The sequence below is a fragment of the Trichoplusia ni genome, chromosome 10 (genome assembly GCF_003590095.1).
Source record: "Trichoplusia ni isolate ovarian cell line Hi5 chromosome 10, tn1, whole genome shotgun sequence".
NCBI lineage: Eukaryota > Metazoa > Arthropoda > Insecta > Lepidoptera > Noctuidae > Trichoplusia > Trichoplusia ni.
Genome location: NC_039487.1, coordinates 12,606,290 through 12,624,633, shown reverse-complemented (window position 1 = coordinate 12,624,633; position 18,344 = coordinate 12,606,290). Strand labels below are relative to the sequence as shown.

The 18,344-nt window shown below is 38.7% G+C and overlaps 6 protein-coding genes across 6 annotated transcripts; 3 read left to right on the top strand and 3 right to left on the bottom strand.

Annotated features, from left to right (window-relative positions):
* The first annotated feature begins 110 nt into the window (after positions 1–110).
* LOC113497857 (regulator of MON1-CCZ1 complex) lies at positions 111–6,697 on the top strand. The gene is made up of 11 exons (XM_026877609.1): positions 111–336; positions 512–882; positions 1,138–1,259; positions 1,624–1,745; positions 2,232–2,351; positions 2,676–2,808; positions 3,196–3,296; positions 3,557–3,714; positions 4,053–4,203; positions 4,910–5,357; positions 5,866–6,697. Exons 1-11 carry the CDS (start codon positions 217–219, stop codon positions 5,919–5,921), a joined length of 1,902 nt encoding a protein of 633 aa, XP_026733410.1. The 5' UTR covers positions 111–216; the 3' UTR covers positions 5,922–6,697.
* A 2,383-nt stretch (positions 6,698–9,080) lies between these two features.
* LOC113497863 (alcohol dehydrogenase class-3) lies at positions 9,081–10,624 on the bottom strand. Its single transcript, XM_026877618.1, has one exon. The coding sequence runs from the start codon at positions 10,330–10,332 to the stop codon at positions 9,202–9,204; it is 1,131 nt and encodes a 376-aa protein (XP_026733419.1). The 5' UTR covers positions 10,333–10,624; the 3' UTR covers positions 9,081–9,201.
* A 231-nt stretch (positions 10,625–10,855) lies between these two features.
* On the top strand, positions 10,856–13,032 carry LOC113497858. The gene is made up of 4 exons (XM_026877610.1): positions 10,856–11,104; positions 11,235–11,399; positions 11,474–11,843; positions 11,938–13,032. Exons 1-4 carry the CDS (start codon positions 10,973–10,975, stop codon positions 13,017–13,019), a joined length of 1,749 nt encoding a protein of 582 aa, XP_026733411.1. The 5' UTR covers positions 10,856–10,972; the 3' UTR covers positions 13,020–13,032.
* Positions 13,033–13,036: 4 nt separating this feature from the next.
* Positions 13,037–14,542, bottom strand: LOC113497860 (RNA-binding region-containing protein 3-like). Its single transcript, XM_026877613.1, has one exon. It carries the CDS (start codon positions 14,449–14,451, stop codon positions 13,150–13,152), a length of 1,302 nt encoding a protein of 433 aa, XP_026733414.1. The 5' UTR covers positions 14,452–14,542; the 3' UTR covers positions 13,037–13,149.
* A 278-nt stretch (positions 14,543–14,820) lies between these two features.
* Positions 14,821–17,300, top strand: LOC113497859 (chitobiosyldiphosphodolichol beta-mannosyltransferase). Its single transcript, XM_026877611.1, has 4 exons — positions 14,821–15,516; positions 15,664–15,944; positions 16,080–16,380; positions 16,533–17,300. The coding sequence occupies exons 1-4, from the start codon at positions 14,966–14,968 to the stop codon at positions 16,744–16,746; spliced, it is 1,347 nt and encodes a 448-aa protein (XP_026733412.1). The 5' UTR covers positions 14,821–14,965; the 3' UTR covers positions 16,747–17,300.
* Positions 17,301–17,326: 26 nt separating this feature from the next.
* LOC113497867 (NHP2-like protein 1) lies at positions 17,327–18,240 on the bottom strand. Its single transcript, XM_026877621.1, has 2 exons — positions 18,015–18,240; positions 17,327–17,802 (listed from the first exon to the last, which is right to left on the bottom strand). Exons 1-2 carry the CDS (start codon positions 18,015–18,017, stop codon positions 17,416–17,418), a joined length of 390 nt encoding a protein of 129 aa, XP_026733422.1. The 5' UTR covers positions 18,018–18,240; the 3' UTR covers positions 17,327–17,415.
* Between the last annotated feature and the right edge of the window lie 104 nt (positions 18,241–18,344).

Genomic DNA, 18,344 nt, shown 5'->3' with positions numbered 1-18,344 from the left:
TACAATATATTCTTTTAATAAAGGTCCATTATCTTAATTTGTTTATGCTAAATTTGCGCTATCCAAGCTGAAAAGCTGATAAAAAAAAAGTTATCTCACTGACAGAAGAAAATGACATTCATTGTCAATATTTACGTCTGTCAGGAATCTGACAGTGTCATAACAAAAGGAGTATTTCTGCAATATTAAATGTAATTACGAATTGTAGCTATAAATATGGCTAAATTTTGCCTTAAAGACAGTGATGAGTACTATCTAGCTCTATCTGACCAGCCAAAACGCTTCGACGCTGATAGTCCCGTGACAAACGTATTTTTTGACGACAGCAATGGACAAGTAAATTTGCACGATTTTTTTCTATCCTTTCTTTTAACTTACAATAACCTATACCCTTGGATCTAGTTTTGTAACAAAACTTCAGTTTGAAAGTGCCTGTTCCATTTTATGCTCCTTTAAAATGTTATTTGACCCCGAAATAAGTCAGAACTTAACAATTGCTTATACTTTCCAGGTATTCACAGTAAGGTCTGGGGGAGTAACAGGCGTGACGGTGAACGGTATGGAAGAATCGAAATCTACTTCCTTTCGAATGGAAGACCGAGGGCCTATTATATCCATTAAGTTTTCTCCAGACCTAAAAATATTAGCCATACAGAGAAATCATGACAATCAGAATGCTACCGTAGAGTTTGTAAACTTTAACGATCTGACGCCCACTAATGTAGAGTACTCTCATACATGTAAATGGAAGAATGCAAAGATATTAGGCTTTGTTTGGCCGAGAGTTAATGAAATAGCATTTATAACAGACCATGGTATAGAGCTGCTACAAGTTCTGCCTGAAAAGAAACAGTTGAAGAGCTTGAAGAATACTACATTCAGGTATAATTAGTACTTTAAAACACAACTTTAGGTAAATAAGCTTCAAGATCAAGAGATATGGACATACTTTAACTTGAATTTTTATTATTTTAAAGTGTTTTGTTTGACATCAATATTTTCACAATACAAAATGGTACATCAATAATTGTTCTAAACCTAAATATGCAATAATAATGTCAGTCATCTTGCTTCCTAGGATACAAAGCTGAATGCATCTTACATAAATATGTATATTATTATATCTTTCTGATCCAGCTGTGCTTGGTTCTCCTGGTGCTCTCAGAGCAACATAGTGCTGCTCGCTGGCAACAATGGAGTGCTGTTACAGCCATTCTCACTGAACAACTCTACTATTACTAAGCTGCAGAAGTTGGAGTGTAAGTTTTAAGTTGACATTTCTTTTTTGTAAATCTTAGCTGTTTTATTAATCCAGTGACAAGTCAAAATAGTCTCACTATACAATCTAGAGTCAAGAACAAGTAAAAGTAGTCAAATCAAGAACTCTAATTTAATCTCACTGTAAAATTATGTGGAAAGCAAAATTCACCTTCATTTTGTATTTAGTATACTATTTCCTCTGCCCAGCAGTACATTTACATTTTTTGGGAGGTCTTTGTGCAGCTGTGGACATGTTTTCTATCCTATAGTATATGTAGTTGCATGCACTATATAATACTGCAAAATTGGCTAACAAATTGCCCTACAAAAAAGAAATCTTTTATATTTTTTTCTTTTCTCCAGTGGACATGACGAAGCCAGTAGTCGAGCGCGACGTGTTCATCCTACGGCTGTGCGAGGCCACCTGGTGCGCCGTGTTCCGCCACGGACACTCCGCCACCGTCAGCTCTCCCGGACCCACCGAGGTAATTAGGAATCAGATTTAGGGTTCCATACCCAAAGGGTAAAAACAGACCCTGTTTATTAAGGCTCTGCTGTCTGTATATTTGTATGTCAACAGGCTGTCTCAAAACCCTGATAGCTAGAGAGTTGACATTTTCACAGATGATGTTGTAGCAGCTATAAAAATATACTAAAAATAAAACGCGAGGTTAAGCAGTGTTGTTACAGAACTTCAGACATAAATTTGTACTTGTTAAAACTACTGGTACCCTCAGTGTCGCGAAACTGAACATGTCTGGTTTGATTGGTTGATTACCAAAATTTTTAAAAATATTACATTAACACAGAATAGACTGAGATCAAAATCATTTATATTTATTATTAAATTAACCTCAACCCATATTATCAGGCATATTGAGACCATGAAAAATACTTTAACCACCAATCTACCTTAGAATACTTTCTTTACCGTAAGTAAAACGAATGTTCAGCTCTTATTTGTTTGCCAGGTATGGTTGATGCCGATCACGGGCCCCAGCGGCTACCACTACACGCACGTGCTGAAGACGGGCCTGGTGGGCAGGTTCGCTGTCAACGTCGTCGACGATCTTATCGTAGTGCATCATCAGGTAAGTGATGTTGGAGAATAAAAATGTATTACTTTCTTATTGTTGAATCGTTGACCAAATGTTTGCGGGACAACATAACACTGGTTGTTCAAGAGTTTTCGTTACAACAAATGATAGCGAATCGTTAAATGGCAGAATACATAATTACATGGGATTTTTCTATTAAATAATTTGGTTTAGAAAAACCTCCTGCATCCAGCACTATTTTTAAAGGCAACACCGTAATTACTTGTTACGTAGGTAAACTAACCTGGTTTAAAATATGTTTTGTGTGAACCCAAAAAGGCCGCTCGTCATGACATTATTCCATGCATCCTATTACAGTCGAGTCAAACATCTCAGCTGTTCGATATAATGGAGGACTCGAAGCCGGAGAACAACATCATGATCCACATCCCGGTGGTGCCCGGGGTCAGCATGAAGCCCGCGCGCGTCGGGGAACAACTCTGCCCTATGTGTATCCTTTAAGAACGATTTGTAGGATGTTGATAAGCTTAGGTTGAATAACCAAACTATTATGTATATTGAAACCTTTACATGAAATCTTAATGAAAGCTATCTTACGACCACAACTGGTCAAGCCACGGTTGTATACAAAAATGGCAAAGTGTCAGCCTCGTGGTACAGTTAGCTAGTGCGTTAGAGTACTAGGATTTCTTTCACATAAAAAAAAACGATATGCCTACAAGCTATTTAAAAGCTGCTGTGTTTAAAAATGATAACAACACTTTCAGTGACTTTCAACTTTCAGCGATTTCTCAGTACCGCGGTTTTTATACAGATTTATTCTGTGAATTTTAAATTGCATAAGTATATATTTTATTTTCCTTGACGATACATGCAGATTCTGACACATGGGTGGTGTTTCAACCTGACTACATTATAGACGCGCGTCTCGGCTGTCTGTGGCGGGTCAAGCTCATTCCCAGCGGATTGGCGCACTCGGTAATATTTACTCCTAGCTTTTTATCAAGATTAATCGACTGACAGATATTGTGGATACTAGTATTTTTCATTCCAATTCTATCCTATTTCGTTTAATTATAATTATTTTCCACAAAAGAATCCAAAAACGTTTTATAAACTTATCCACGCGGGCGGCGAAAAATGGAACTAACATCACTAGCGGATGACAGTTTACTAAGTCCAATGTAAACAATTAATTTGTCTTGTAATTTGTTTTCTTTTTTCTTATTTATATCCAGGTACCAAAAGACGAGATAGCCAAAATAGTAGCTGTGCTGCTGCGACGTACAGACGGCAAGGACACGATCTACAGGATCGTGCACCAGCTGGTCACGGAGGCGGGCACCTACCTGGTGCAGCTGTCTGAGGTCTTCGACGAAATACACTCGGTTTACAGGTAACACATGTAGGGGCCACCAATGGTGACCGTCAGGTTGGCAGGACCAGGAGAGACGAGCGAATAGAACTCTACGCAATATTTAGTGCTGTCTATGCAGCTATGGTAAAATAAGTAAAGTAGTAAGTAATTCTGAAGTCTGGTTGGACGATTAGCTTATTTTTCATTGTCATAAAAATATTACCTATGTTGTGATAATTATAAAAAATCTTGTGAAAAGATATCAAAACGCCCACTGAAAAGTTAATAGCAGCTACCATTTCTGTGTAATTGCTAGTAACGTTTTATTCACGAATCATATCTAGCAGGGTTTTGACTTGTTTTGCCGGTATCGGTAGGAAGTGGGCGGACCTGGAAGTGGCCCGCAACACGGCGGGGCAGGCGGCGGAGCTGGCGCGGCCGCCGCACATCTTCCGCGTGCTCATCTCGCAGAGCGACATGTGCGGCCACGTGCTGCAGCAACACGCCGACGACAAGTATCTCGTGCAGGTCGGTAGTGTCGGTACTATAACAAACTAAAGGAGAGGTCTAATTTGACGTATATTTTTTTTCTCGGTTAATAAATGAATTTTTGTAGGTATTTCTGTAACTACTGTTTTAGGAATTGTCAGTAAGTGTAGGCAGCTGTTAGAATCTGAATTGGGTTCATACTAAAGATGTCACGAATATTCGGCTACTATGGGGCCTCTCTTTGGTATTCGATTTTCGGCCGAATAGTATAGTAGTAAGAAATGAGTATGCCAGGGAAAGTTTGAAAGTGGCACTGGTTACAGATAAACTACGTGGCTACGTGTTATGCGGAAGAATATAGTGAGGAAAGTGTTAAGTATGGATGGATTGTGTGAAAGTCGATATGGCTGCAAATAATGTTTCTTGTGAGATGACGCCAGATAAAAAGGTATGGAACGAGAAGACTTGTTGCGTCGACCCCAAATAATAATTGGGATAAGGGCAGGGGAATGATGATATTCGGCCGAATATGAGTACTATTTAGCCGAATACTAAATCAGGAGAGAAGGACATGTACTATTGCTCTTTATTTTATGTACTAGTTTATTGTCAAATTACAATCCTAAATGACATTTATTTGTTTTGAATTTTGAGTTATGGGTGGTAAGGAAGTTGTGACGCTGACGACTATTCGGTATTCGGCCAAATCCTTATTGGTGTCCACTGTGCCGCGTCGCTTGCGCAGGTGGTGACGGCGTACGTGGCGTCGCTGTGCCGGCAGGCGCTGGTGGTGCAGCAGGCGGCGGGCGAGCTGGCCGTGCGCGCGCTGGTGACGCGCGGCGCGGCGGGCCGGCTGCGGGCCGCCCTGCGCCGCGGCCTGCTGGGCGACGCGCGCCCGCTGGCCTGCGCGCTGCTGTCGCTGGGCCACCTGGACGCGGGCGCGGCGCAGCTGGCGCTGGACATGCTGTGGCGCCTGCGCGGCCACGACGACGTGGTGGAGGTGCTGCTGAGCCGCGCCGAGCCCGTGGCGGCGGCGGGCGCGGCGCGCGCGGCCGGCGCCTGGCCGCAGCTGCCGCCGCGCAAGCTGCTGGCCGCCGCGCGCGCCAGCGGCGCTCTGCCCGCCTTCGTGGCCCTGTACCACGCCCTGCGCGCGCGCAACGAGCGTCTCAGGGGCTCGCCGCACTTCCTCAAGGGTGAGACACCTACATCATCTCAAACCCACACATTCACAATTTCTTTACCTTTTTTCAATCCATTTCTAGACTTGAATACGAAATTTCATCATAACTTATTTATTTGACCTGACTTTAATACAATAGATAGTGCTCTGTACAGTTTATAAAATATTGGGTTTTAACCAGTTTCTTAAAAAACATGTCATTACTAAAATTATCATGGTGCCACTGATATGCTATCGACACCATTTCAAGTTATCTGTTATGGAGAACACATAAATGAACTTTTGAATTAAGTCCGTGATAAGCCATTGATATAGGTATTTAAATTATTATTTCATGTCGATAGCGTGTAAATGTTAGTCGCCGTACACACGACCCCTCTTATTAATATATCCATCTTCAATATCATCGCGTAAATAAGCACCTACTGAAACTCCAAGTGATTCAATCTTTTTAAGTAAGAAAATTGTCACCACCTCCAACAACCTTTCATATCACACAAACCGGATTTCTTTTGTTTCAGCTGAACAATGCGACAGTTACGTCGAGTATTACAAACAGATCACCGCGGAACAATAACCATCAGTTACTTTCAAACAAACGTCTATTATAAACGTTTACTACAACTATAACGTGTGAACAACCTTCTTTATAATAATAACTAGCTTTACACCGCGGTTTCGCCCGCGAGGAGATCGGTTATAGCCGCATTGCCTTTTCTTTCAAGTTTTCCTGACTAACTCCATACCACATTTCATCAAAATTGGTGAAGCTCTTTGAACGTGAAGAGGAAACAAATATTATCTTTTATATTATATATTTGTGGAAAGAGTGATGAAAACAAATAGTACATGTTTATCATAATGTATAAGGAACGGAAATTAGTTTGGCCGTGTGTTTGTTTTGACATAGACACTCATCTTGACGAAATTGACAAGACCTAAATAGGCATAAAAAAGGTCGCACTACTGACGCTTTTAACTTTGGAACCCTGGTTAGGCGCCCAATTATTAAAACCAACGTTGTGAAAACAAAATTAAAAAAATATATATACGGGAAGGGTGTATTGAAAAATTAAGTTATAATCTCTTATATTGTTTTACTCTGCACTTGTCCAATGATATTTATATTATTAGATCTATTAGAATTATTATGGAATGGTACCTAAAGGGTTAAACCTTAATGATGTTTATACTATATTTAAATTTATAATAATAATTTTGACAAAACATTTACATTATAAAAATGTATGTGAATAGTAAATACAGAGATGTTTGTAAAAATGTTGAATAGTTATGTAATTAAGTAATGCAATGTATATTTTGTTATGAATATAAATGATGTTATTTTCGAAATGGTTGTTTTATGGGTGTTATCTTTATTAATGATCGACCCTTTGACCCCTAATTAGCAATCGGTTAATGTGAAAGAATAATACAACAAATTAACCTACTCTTTACAAAAAAAATGAACGTCACTAGTTTTTGTACAATCTAATTAGCTTCATCAACTAATTAGATTGTACAAAAACTCGTATTACTTGTATTACCTATTCTTTTTGCGATCGAACAATCAAGCCTTCCACTATTTACAATGGCCGATAAATTTTAAGCATCGTGTTGGCAAAACGTTTAGGAGAATTCGAATAGTTTCAAATTAAATAAAATTACCATTAATTTGTCGGTCATAGTAAATCACGGAATTGGGGCCCTGATATTTTTTTGCCGTTTATGGATACAAAAGCGCGAGTCGCAGTCACACTTGGAGGGTTCCGTTCTTCCGTAGCAGCAAGCAACATAATAGGTAGATGCTATAGGAAGCGCACATTTTGGAAGTATGTGTCGTGCATACTATTAGGCAATATATCAATTTTTTAAAATCTACCTATCCATCGGGAATCCCCAAGAAAAAATGTTTTTTTTTTTCCTATATTTGTAGGAAAATCTGAATGCGGTTCACAGAATACATCCAGTTACCAACTTTCAACAGCATTGTTATTAAGTATAGTTTCGGAAAAAAACCGATGTGTCATACGGACGGGCTAACAGAAAGAGAGACAAGACGAATGCATAAGTTTATTTTTTTGCCATTGACTTCTTCAGAGGACTTTTTGGCATTTAAATTCTAAGAGTAAAAACTGATGTCTTTATAAGGTTCTAACTTAACTAGTATCCACTGAGAGCAACATGACAATCACCTAGCCAAGGCCGATACATAAATAGTTTATTTACAAGTATTGTTATCACTGATTAGCGACATAAACTCAAGTAGGAAATTGAGAAAATTTTTGTCATTAGATAAGATATTCACACAAAAGCGCACGGCACGGCCGACACGGTAGGTATGATAATCGGGCCTCTCTGATTAAAGATGAAACGTTATTAGTGAATACATTGGGATAACGGATACATTGTGGGAGTTACCCAATTCATTACGTATTTCAAATTCGACGACCTCCGTGGTCGAGTGGCGTACGCACCGGTTTCAAGGTGTCGCTAGCTCTGAGGTCCCGGGTTCGATCCCCGGTCGGGTCAATGTAAAAATTCACATTTGTACATTGTCTCGGGTCTGGGTGTTTGTGGTACCTTCGTTGTATCTGAATTCCATAACACAAGTGCTTTAGCAACTTACTTTGGGTTCAGAACAATGTATGTGATGTTGTCCGCATAAAAAAAAAAATGTAAGGCTCTTGCCTTAGGATTACTGTTGCGACGATAGCTCAGCAGGTGGAGTAAATAATAAGAGTGGACTGTATAACATGTGAATACGTATAATGATTTCATAGAACAACAATTGAGTACAATTAAACAGTAAGAATTAAGGTTTAGGCATAAGAACTAAAGAACGCGTGCGCGCGGCCGGTGCGCATAAGCAAGCTTTGACCTCTGGACTCGGCGCATTCGCGGCGAGCCGTTGCACCACGACGTCACAGTCGCCCCCACTTGCCGTGGACGCGGTTGAAGCGAGTGGGACGACTCAACAATTACCTTCAGTAGGTAACCTAGGCATTGAAAATAATTCCAAAAAAATTGAATGTCTACCTACTTTTTTGCTTCATGTCATAAGAAATTACTTATCTGGGCACATCGCACATGTTGCCAGACCTCCGACACGTGTAAACAATAATTATAATTAGATAAGAAAATAGCGAATCAACTTATTTAACAACAGGGTATCTAGTTGATAATATCTGAAGATATACTACAAGAATATTACACAATAGTTTATTCACATGCATTTCACGGCTGGTCGGATCGGCTGGCCAGTATGGAAATCTACTCTATGACTTCAAAATAAAGAATATATCGCAGATGGTCAGGTAGACGGTATCATTGCAGTCAACTCTACCATATTGATGTATTCTACTAAAGTGGAAACATCATATTGAAAATAAATAAATTTTACAAAGAACGAACGAACTTATTTGATTAACACTTAATTAACATTATAATGCGACTTGATCTTGCTAACTGAAACTCATCTAATAAGTAAAATTTCCAGATGTTCCTAAATAATATTTAATTTTAAAGGGGAGCTTATATTCAGACCCTAAAATTGGTATATTGAGGGTCACTAAAACCATTTTTTGGTGCTAATTGGTTTTTCTTTAGGCTTAAATAGCCGAACTGTTTAAGTGCAAGTCTGACTTGCACTTAAACAGTTTTTTTATATTATTTATTTTAGGATTACCCACTTTTGGAAGGAAAGGACTGTTTAGAAAAAGAGTAAAAAAACAGGTTTGCATCAATTTGGTTTGGTTTATATAAATATTGGATATAGTGTTTGACAGAATATCACTTACAAATGCAGTAACAGAAACAATAACATAAATGCTTACAAAAATATGGTTTACTTAATATTACAACTGTACCACGGCACGGATGGATTTACCAATGTGCATCAAGTGGAATGCCTCATTGATCTCTGAGAGAGGGACGCTGTGAGTGACAAAGGCATCCAGTGGCAGTCTGCCAGCCAAGTATTCTTCAACCAGTTTTGGCACATTATCTCTGCTCTTGTATCCACCAAAAGCTGTTCCCTTCCAGGTGCGTCCTGTCACAAGCTGGAATGGCCTGGTGCTGATCTCTTCACCAGCTGCAGCTACACCAATGATAACAGACACTCCCCATCCCTTATGGCAGGCCTCCAGAGCAGCGCGCATGGTGTTAACATTACCAATACATTCAAAAGTGTAGTCTAGACCTCCATCAGTCAGGTCAACCAGCACCTGCTGGATAGGTTTCTCATAGTCCTTGGGGTTAACAAACTCATTGACTCCAAACTTTTTAGCCACCTCATATTTGGCAGGGTTGATGTCAACTCCAATAATACGCTTGGCTCCAGCTGCTTTGCATCCAAGAGCCACAGCAAGACCCACAGCGCCAAGACCAAATATAGCACAGTTAGATCCAGCCTCTACTTGAGCTGTGTTCAGAGCTGCTCCATAACCAGTAGGCACTCCACAACCCAACAAGCAGACTTTGTCGAATTCTGCAGACTCATTTACTTTGCACAAGGAAATTTCTAGAACAACAGTATATTCACTGAAGGTGGAGCATCCCATAAAGTGGTAGAGTTCCTGTCCCTTGCAGCGGAAACGGCGGGTGCCGTCGGGCATGACGCCCTGGCCTTGTGTGATGCGCACTTTCTGGCACAGGTTGGTTTTGGGGTTCAGGCAGTATTCACATGTTTTGCACTGCGGTACATATAAAGGCACAACATGGTCTCCGGGCTTGACGGTGGTGACACCCTCGCCGACGCTTTCAACGACACCGGCGCCCTCGTGTCCCAGCACTACGGGGAACACGCCCTCGGGATCCTTTCCGGAGAGCGTGTAGGCGTCGGTGTGGCAGACACCAGTCGACACAATCTTCACACGCACTTCACCGGCTTTCGGAGGATCTACTTCGATCTCTTCGATGGATAGGGGCTTGCCGGCCTCCCATGCTACGGCCGCTTGACACTTAATAACTTTTCCGGCTGTCGACATGTTCGTGCGCACTGTGTGTCTACTACGAAATAGGGCAATGATACAGCAAACCGTATAATTTAAGTAGTAGAAGCGATGACGTAATAAATTCGGTCGATTGGATAACAGAAACTTCAGTTTTAACAAAATAATAATAAGAATTTGACCTTGAACCCCGATATGACGATCGCAACAAAAACTCACAACCACAGCTCACAGTAGTGACAGGTTAACCACGGTCCACCTACAAAAATGTACACAAACACAACAGTTCACAACACTAAACTCATGTCCTATAATATTATGTACGTGCAGAGCACAGTCCACAACGACAAACACAAAGACAATACTCTAACACCCTAAATCTGTTTTTCTTGGACTGGATATAGTTATAAGTTATCGTTACCGTTCTTTGATCTTTAATTTAAAAATTATGGAAATAGAGATGCATTTTTTCGGCATGGAGCAGAGAAAATCGTTGCATCCGACTACCAGTAGGTACGACTGACTGACCCGACTGTGTCAGTTTGTTTCAAAACATAGTTCTGTCACTGTCAATGTCATGTCAGACGCATGTTGAATTGTTGACACGAGGAGATCGCGGTTATACTTTAATAGTTTTAGATTTAGATTGTTCCTGGATTTGTGTTTTTTCTCAAGTATGGCTAAGTTACACAACTACTACGTTCTGTGCCCACTAATAGACCAAAAAAGTTTTCTTGGCGTATCGGCAGATAAAGAGCCGAAACACGTTATTGTAACTTTGGGACGAAATGTTGTCAACAAATACCAGGTAAATACTTATTGATATAATACAGCATTCAAAATAATTATTATTTTATTATCTTCCTTGATACCTGGTTTAAAAATAATCTTTTATATACTTCTATATTACGAATAGTTAAGGTTATGTTGTTATTTAGCTTTCAGATCAAAAGCAAGTTGGTGGTTGGACTTCAAAGGACCACATAACGTCTGCTGTTATCTACGATAAGGAACAGGAATGCTATGTAGGCGTTTTCAACAATAATATCATAAAAACATGGAAGGATTCTGACAGCAATTTGGATAAGTCAAAAAAATATAAGGTATGTGTTCATATACTTTTTGTAAAGTTAAAAATTGTTTTAAATAACAAATAAATTAATTTCATTTATTTTAGTTTCCTCTAAACATTCTGAGACTGCTTCCAAGAACCAATCAATCATCACTCATAATCTTTGCCAATGGAAACTGTGCAGCTTTACCATATGCTCTGGACAACCGGAAAACCTATGAGAGCAAGTCACTGTTAAAGGAAACCGACACAATTGTAGATGCAGCTTGTTACACTGTCAACAAGACAGACTATATTTGTTACATTATAAAGAATAACAAAGACGGTTATGAGATACTAAACTGCCAGTTGCGAGATGAACTGGGTGATATGGACAGATCAAAGTTAACTAAAACCAAGATCACCAGGCGAGATGATGTTCATGTTGTTGGAAAGTTTATTTCTACTAAAGAAAATCATGCTGTTTATGTTTTATGTGAGTATTGTTACTATGTTGTTTGTAAATTAAATAATAATGGTAGACATTGCAGTTAAAAATTATTGATCATTATGTGTTTATCAATTTACAGGGAGTGATGCAAAAATGTCAGTCTACAACTTTAAAGACTGGAAAACAATAGGAACTGTACCCTGGATATCGACTTCCCCCAGTGTATCTCTTGCATGGATGGGAAAAGACCATCTCATCCTTTTTGGAAGCAATACAGAGCAGGATGGAGCTATCATAATAGCCTACAACATAGTTCTTGGAGTTGGCTCCTGCCGATACCCAATGAAAATGTATTCGGAAGGAGCAAAGCTATACTGCTTCTATGACCGCATCATTCTAGAAGCCTCAAACCACATTGGCATGTTGCCATATGTACTGGAAAACAAAAGAAATCTCTCTAGTCTTCTGGGGTCTCATGAAATCACAGAACATGAGCACATGGAGATAGCCAAGTGGGATACACCCACTGAACCACCATTTTCCACCAACTCTGAGATGAAAGGTCTATTGCCATTAGGTCTTACAGAGAGAAGTATATGCACCAAAATCATACCACCCCTGCTAGAGAAATCTAACTTCAGAACTGTCTACCAGACCATGATGGAGTTCAAAGATATCCCAGAATCAGTTTTAGTAGCCTTATTAAGTTATTCAATTAAACTAGTTAATCCAAGCAACATAGATGTGACTGACAGTGAGGCATTTGCCAGCCTGTTCTGTGCACAAAGCACTAAGAAGGAACAGATGGTGCAAAATGCTAAGTTAGAATTGCTAAACAGTACACTACAAGTATCATTCAGTGATGCATTGATCATCCCTCATTTAAGGAATGGTCTGAGCTTGGATGACACACTCTTCCTAATGGTCTACATGGCACATTTACTCTATAATCCTGATAAAATTATGGACACAGATTATGAGAGCAAGATATTTGACTGGTATGTATTATTGATGGATGCTTTCTACCAGCAGTATCTCATGACCAAGGATGAGAAAGTGACTTCAGTTCTGCAGAACACTGTGAATGTCGTAATGGACCTGATAAAGCAGCTGAACAGTGTCAGTGAAGTATTACCAACCTTGAACAAACTATTGTCCGGTCAAGTCATAGATAATGATGAGGATTCTATGTCATATGCTATTGAATTGATGGAAATATAAGATTTAAATGGTTCTACATCTTTTCTTCTACCTTTAGTGTACAAAGTAATATATAAAGTAATAAAAGAGAAATCTTGTTGAATATGAAATACAAGGGCAACAACTCAAAGTAGGTTCAATAAAAGTAATATTATTCTATAGTCTTTTTATTGGCAGCCCTAGCAAACTGAACCACCATTGGCTTTTCTTTAAGCAAGTACCCATTAGTTTCATTTAGAGCAGTTTCAGCTGTCCTTACTGTAGGGAAGGTCACAAAGGCCTGTCCTTTCATCCGTCCCTCCTGCATGACCCTCACATCAAAGCCTGTCAGCTCCTCATCTGTTAGACCTTTAACATATTGCTTGTAGATACTGGTGACATCTTGTTCAGTCACTGACTTAGCCAAATTCTTGATGTACAACCTCATTGAGGGTTGTCCAGGATGATAGTTCTTAAAGACAGGCAGAACCTTCATGTCTTTATAAGATATTCTATTCCTTAGTAATTCCTTCCTAGTTATGATTGGTTGTTCAGGTGCTACCGGTGTCTCCTCAACTTCAGCTGGTTGTTCTTCTTTCTGGAACTTTCCAATTTCTCCTATGATTTCTGGCTCTTCAGTAGGCTTTTGTAAAGCATCTTGATGGACATTTAGCATTATTTTCTTTGGTTCTAAAATTGTACTGACTGCTTCAAATATTTCCTCTTGGCTGACAATGGATTTCTTTATCTTGGCAGCTGGGAGAAGTGTTTGTAGCTTTTTAGGATTGTGCTTAGGTACTGGCAGCTTTCTTTTCCTTGTAACTAGTTTCCTTAAAGGCTGTACTTTTGGTTCCACTCCTCCGTCATCCTCTGCACTTGATATCTCTGATTCTGTTTCACTAACAGATGGTGGAGGGAGTTGTATGTCACCTACAAAGTACTCCCGAAACGTCTCCTTGAAGAACTCTAAACATTTCTGATTTTCTTCAAAAGGTACATCCAGGCACATCTTATTCATCAAATGCAAAGCTTGAGTGTAAAAAGGTTTATGGGTAAATAATGCATGGATGATATTTATAGCTATTTGTGGAGTAATATCAGGATATTTGTAATTTAAATGTGGTGGTGGCGGTTGGTAGAAGTCAACTGACGGATTCCAAGCATTTAGTGCTTTCAAAAATTCTTTTAGTAACTTTGTTGTCTGCGAATTTTGATCTGACTCAGGTTTCTTATCTGTTATTGGTTCCTTATCAGTAGAGAATTCCACTACCAACCTTCTGTGAGCTATTTCAAGTTGATGAAGACGTACCAGCGATGCTTTAGCTTTCTCTACAGAACTAAAAGAAGCAAACAGGTAATTTCGTTTAGATCGTGCTTCCCAAATTGTTTCCGCCCCGAAGTGCTTCAGAAGCTGCTCTTTGTCTTGAAAAGATAATGTTTCAGGTAAATGTCTTATCATCAAAACCTTAGACATCTTATATATATGAAAGAATTTTATTTACGAAAATATCTCATTGACATGTAAACAATATAAGACATAATTGACAGCTAGAAAAACGTCATAAAATACCTATAAAGAATCTTTTATTAACTTGGTTTAATTTTTGACTACATTTTGTTTGTTAATAATAAATAAATGCTTGGGCCCTGTCCCCGTAGCACGTAATATACGTTGTTTTTTTTCCATATATTTAAAAATGTAATGAATATGTTTATAACTTAGTAAAGGAAATAAATTAATATTGGATATGAAAATGACACAAAATCAAAGCTCAAAATACTCAAACAATTATATGTATTATCTATGATAGGTACTCAAATGATTGACACAGGTGTCATGATGAGCTTTGACAGCTAATTGTGTGAAATGACATGTTTGAAAACAACCCCTATTTTAGCTACCGGCAGAGCAAAAAAATATTATAAATCCCGCTAAATGCAGAATTATAACAAAGACTTGTGATAAGTGAACGCATAAGTGTAAAACTATGTCACCACCGGAGGAAAAAAAGGTGGCAAAGGTCGTTGTTTTGGGTGATATCGGCCGGAGTCCACGTATGCAATATCATGCGTTATCGCTCGCAAATAATGGACTAAAAGTAAATATGATTGGTTATTTAGAGACGGCTCCTCTTATTGAAATATTGCAACACCCTCAAATAACTATAACGAAGCTTTATCCGTTCGACTTTAACCCATTACCTAGACTGCTAAGATATATGGCCAAAGCTATTTGGCAGACTCTGAGTTTGCTCTGTACACTGTTTATAACAGGCAAATGTAATTATTTGCTATGTCAGAACCCTCCAGCGATCCCTACATTACCAGTGTGTAGGTTCTATTGTTTAGTTAGTAGAGCTAAGTTTATTATAGACTGGCACAACTATGCATATTCTATCATGGCCATGTCTCTATCTATGGATCATTTATTAGTTAAAATAGCAAAGCACATAGAGAGGTTTTTTGGTGAAGCTGCAGACCATAATTTGTGTGTTACATACTCAATGAAAGAGGACCTATTGACACATTGGAATGTTCGGTGAGTATCAATATTAATTATTTAACCATCTGTTAAAACCAAAGCCATTCTGAAACTATACTACTTGAATTCATGAAACTACCCTACAATTGGTTTTTCACCAACCTTTGATTGAAAGTCTTAGTATTTTTTTATTTTTTCTCATAGACAGGCCACAGTTCTTTACGACAGACCCCCTAAAATATTTCGCCCACTATCTATAGAGGAGAAACATGAATGGTTCTTGAAGCTCAGTCAAGAGTATCCTACATTTGCATACCATGGCCGGGAACAGCTGAACCAGTCTGCAGGAGAGAATACCGGAACAGCATTGACTCATGTAGTAAACAATCAGATAGAACTGAGACCTGATAGGCCTGGGATCCTGTTCAGTAGCACTAGCTGGACTCCAGATGAAGACTTTAGCATATTACTTGATGCCCTACAGGGTAAGTGTTCTGCAGATAATATTGATGAAGGTGGATTCAAAATGTTTAATAATGTTTATGACTACAAACTATTTTACTTCTTTATTGTTTTGGGACAATGTGTTAAAGAAAAATAATGTGACCTTTTTGTTTCAGTTTATGAAACTATGAATAACTCTCTCTCAGAGGGTGAATCGTCCAGCCTTCCAAAGTTAATATGTGTCATAACTGGCAAAGGTCCTATGAAACAGCAATATCTCGAGAAAATCGAAAAAAGAAAGTGGAAACACATCAGTGTGATCACACCATGGCTGGAGGCTGCAGATTACCCGAAAATGGTGGCTAGTGCAGATCTTGGTGTTTGTCTGCACACCAGCTCCTCAGGACTGGACCTCCCAATGAAGATTGTGGATATGTTTGGAGCTGGTCTACCTGTTTGTGCTTTTGATTTCCTCTGGTAAGAAACTATTCATAGATCAATTATTTTATTTTATTTTACATAAACAAACTCATGTTTGATAATACAAGTATTTTTCTAACCACCTTACAACTTTATAGTTCTTTTAAATAAATTTTGAAAAGATTCAACTTTCAATGTTTTGTCATTAGCCTCGATGAGCTTGTCGAAAATGGCGTCAACGGCTACACCTTCAAATCAAGCGAAGAACTCGCCAAGGATATTATAGGCTGGTTCCAGGGTTTCCCTAACAATGAGAAACAGAACAAGATAGCAGAGAGAATGAGACAGGAGATAGCCACATTCCGGGAGACCAGGTGGGAAGATAACTGGGACCTACGAGTGAAGAAATACTTTTCCTCCTGAATAACTGAGTTTGTATGATGAGGGACCAATATGTAAAGTTATGAAATTGATTTGGGAGTTTGGACCCAGGTTATTCAATCAAGGGCTGTTATAATCTTATAATATAAAACATTGTGTGTTGTGATGACTCCTAATTGAAGTTATTGTGATTTTGGAAATTCCAACAGCCATGTATGGAATAAATTGTTATTGAATTATTATTGTATCATGAGTTCATAATATTTTTGTTGCATTTTTAGGCATGTAAGTGTAATAACTGAATTATTGCCTTCTAGTATTTTTTCTTTTATGTTGTAACTGTTGGTGCTAAAACCTTAAGTTTAATTTACAGATCAAGAATATATAATGTAATAATCATGTGAATTGTTTCAATTATGGAGAGATGCTCCCTTTGCATTTATTATGAAATGCATTTGAAACTTGTGCAATATGTCCACAGTAGCTTTCTGTCCAAGAGATACAGGGGTATGTTTGGAAAGTATTCACATTAAAATGCATGGTACATATTAATGTGTATGCTTTATACTTCTCTTTAATAAACAAACATGACTGTGTAAGTGTTTTCAATAACTACTGCCAATTATTAGTTATAAAGACATTTAATAGAATGTATTTGAAATACAACTTGTATTAGCAAAATAGCACTGTTATCACACTTCACTTAACATATTAAACTAAGAGTCTTTCTATCTCTTGTTGAATGCCCTGAATCTGAGGCTTCAACTGGGAGCCCTCGTTGATGGTAATAGAACAGGAGATGATGGGTCTTGAAACGCCGCACGCTCTACCCAAAGCCTGCTTAGACCTAACAAATACATAAGGTACATTTTTGTCCTCACAGAGGATAGGAATGTGTAGTACGATTTCTAACGGCTCAGCATCAGCAGCCATTATAATGAACTCTGAAAGTCCTCTGTTCAACGTCTTGGTAGCTTCGTTGGCGCCTTTACGCAGCTGCTTGTAGTTGGCAGCCTGTTGCACCAAGTTTAAGATTTTAGCCGTGAGGGCCGCATCCGCCAAGGGGTACGCCTTGGGGTTTACTGCTGCTTCATCACCCTGAGAAATAAAAGTGATAATAACATAAATAAAAGTAAGTGAAACTAAGTGCGGCAAAAGTATCAACATAACCTAAAAATTCAACGTGGTATCTTTTAACAGATCTAAACTGAGGTATAATTATTATTATCAATTAAAAGTATCCAAACCTGACTACAAGCAAGGGTAACCTAGTCTCAAACAGTAGTAATTTAATTATAACACGTGCTTACCATGTTAATGCTTTGAGGTACCGAGTGTTGATAAAACTTCAACCTCTCGGCGATTTCTCGCTTCACTGAGGATTTTTAAGAGCAGAGATACTAGGTATCCGTTTGTTGTTTAAGTAAACTCAGGTTCGCTAAACGTAAAAGATGAATTAAACTATAATAACGTATTGAACCGATAAGCGGAGACGCTACCACACACGCACAAGCACGCTATAGTATAGACTATAGATAGAAATTGACACTTGACAGTTGTTGGTTTTTTTTTGTACAATGAATGAAAGTGATGGACACAAGTATGAATTAAATTAATGTTGCCAGTAAGTGGACTGCGTT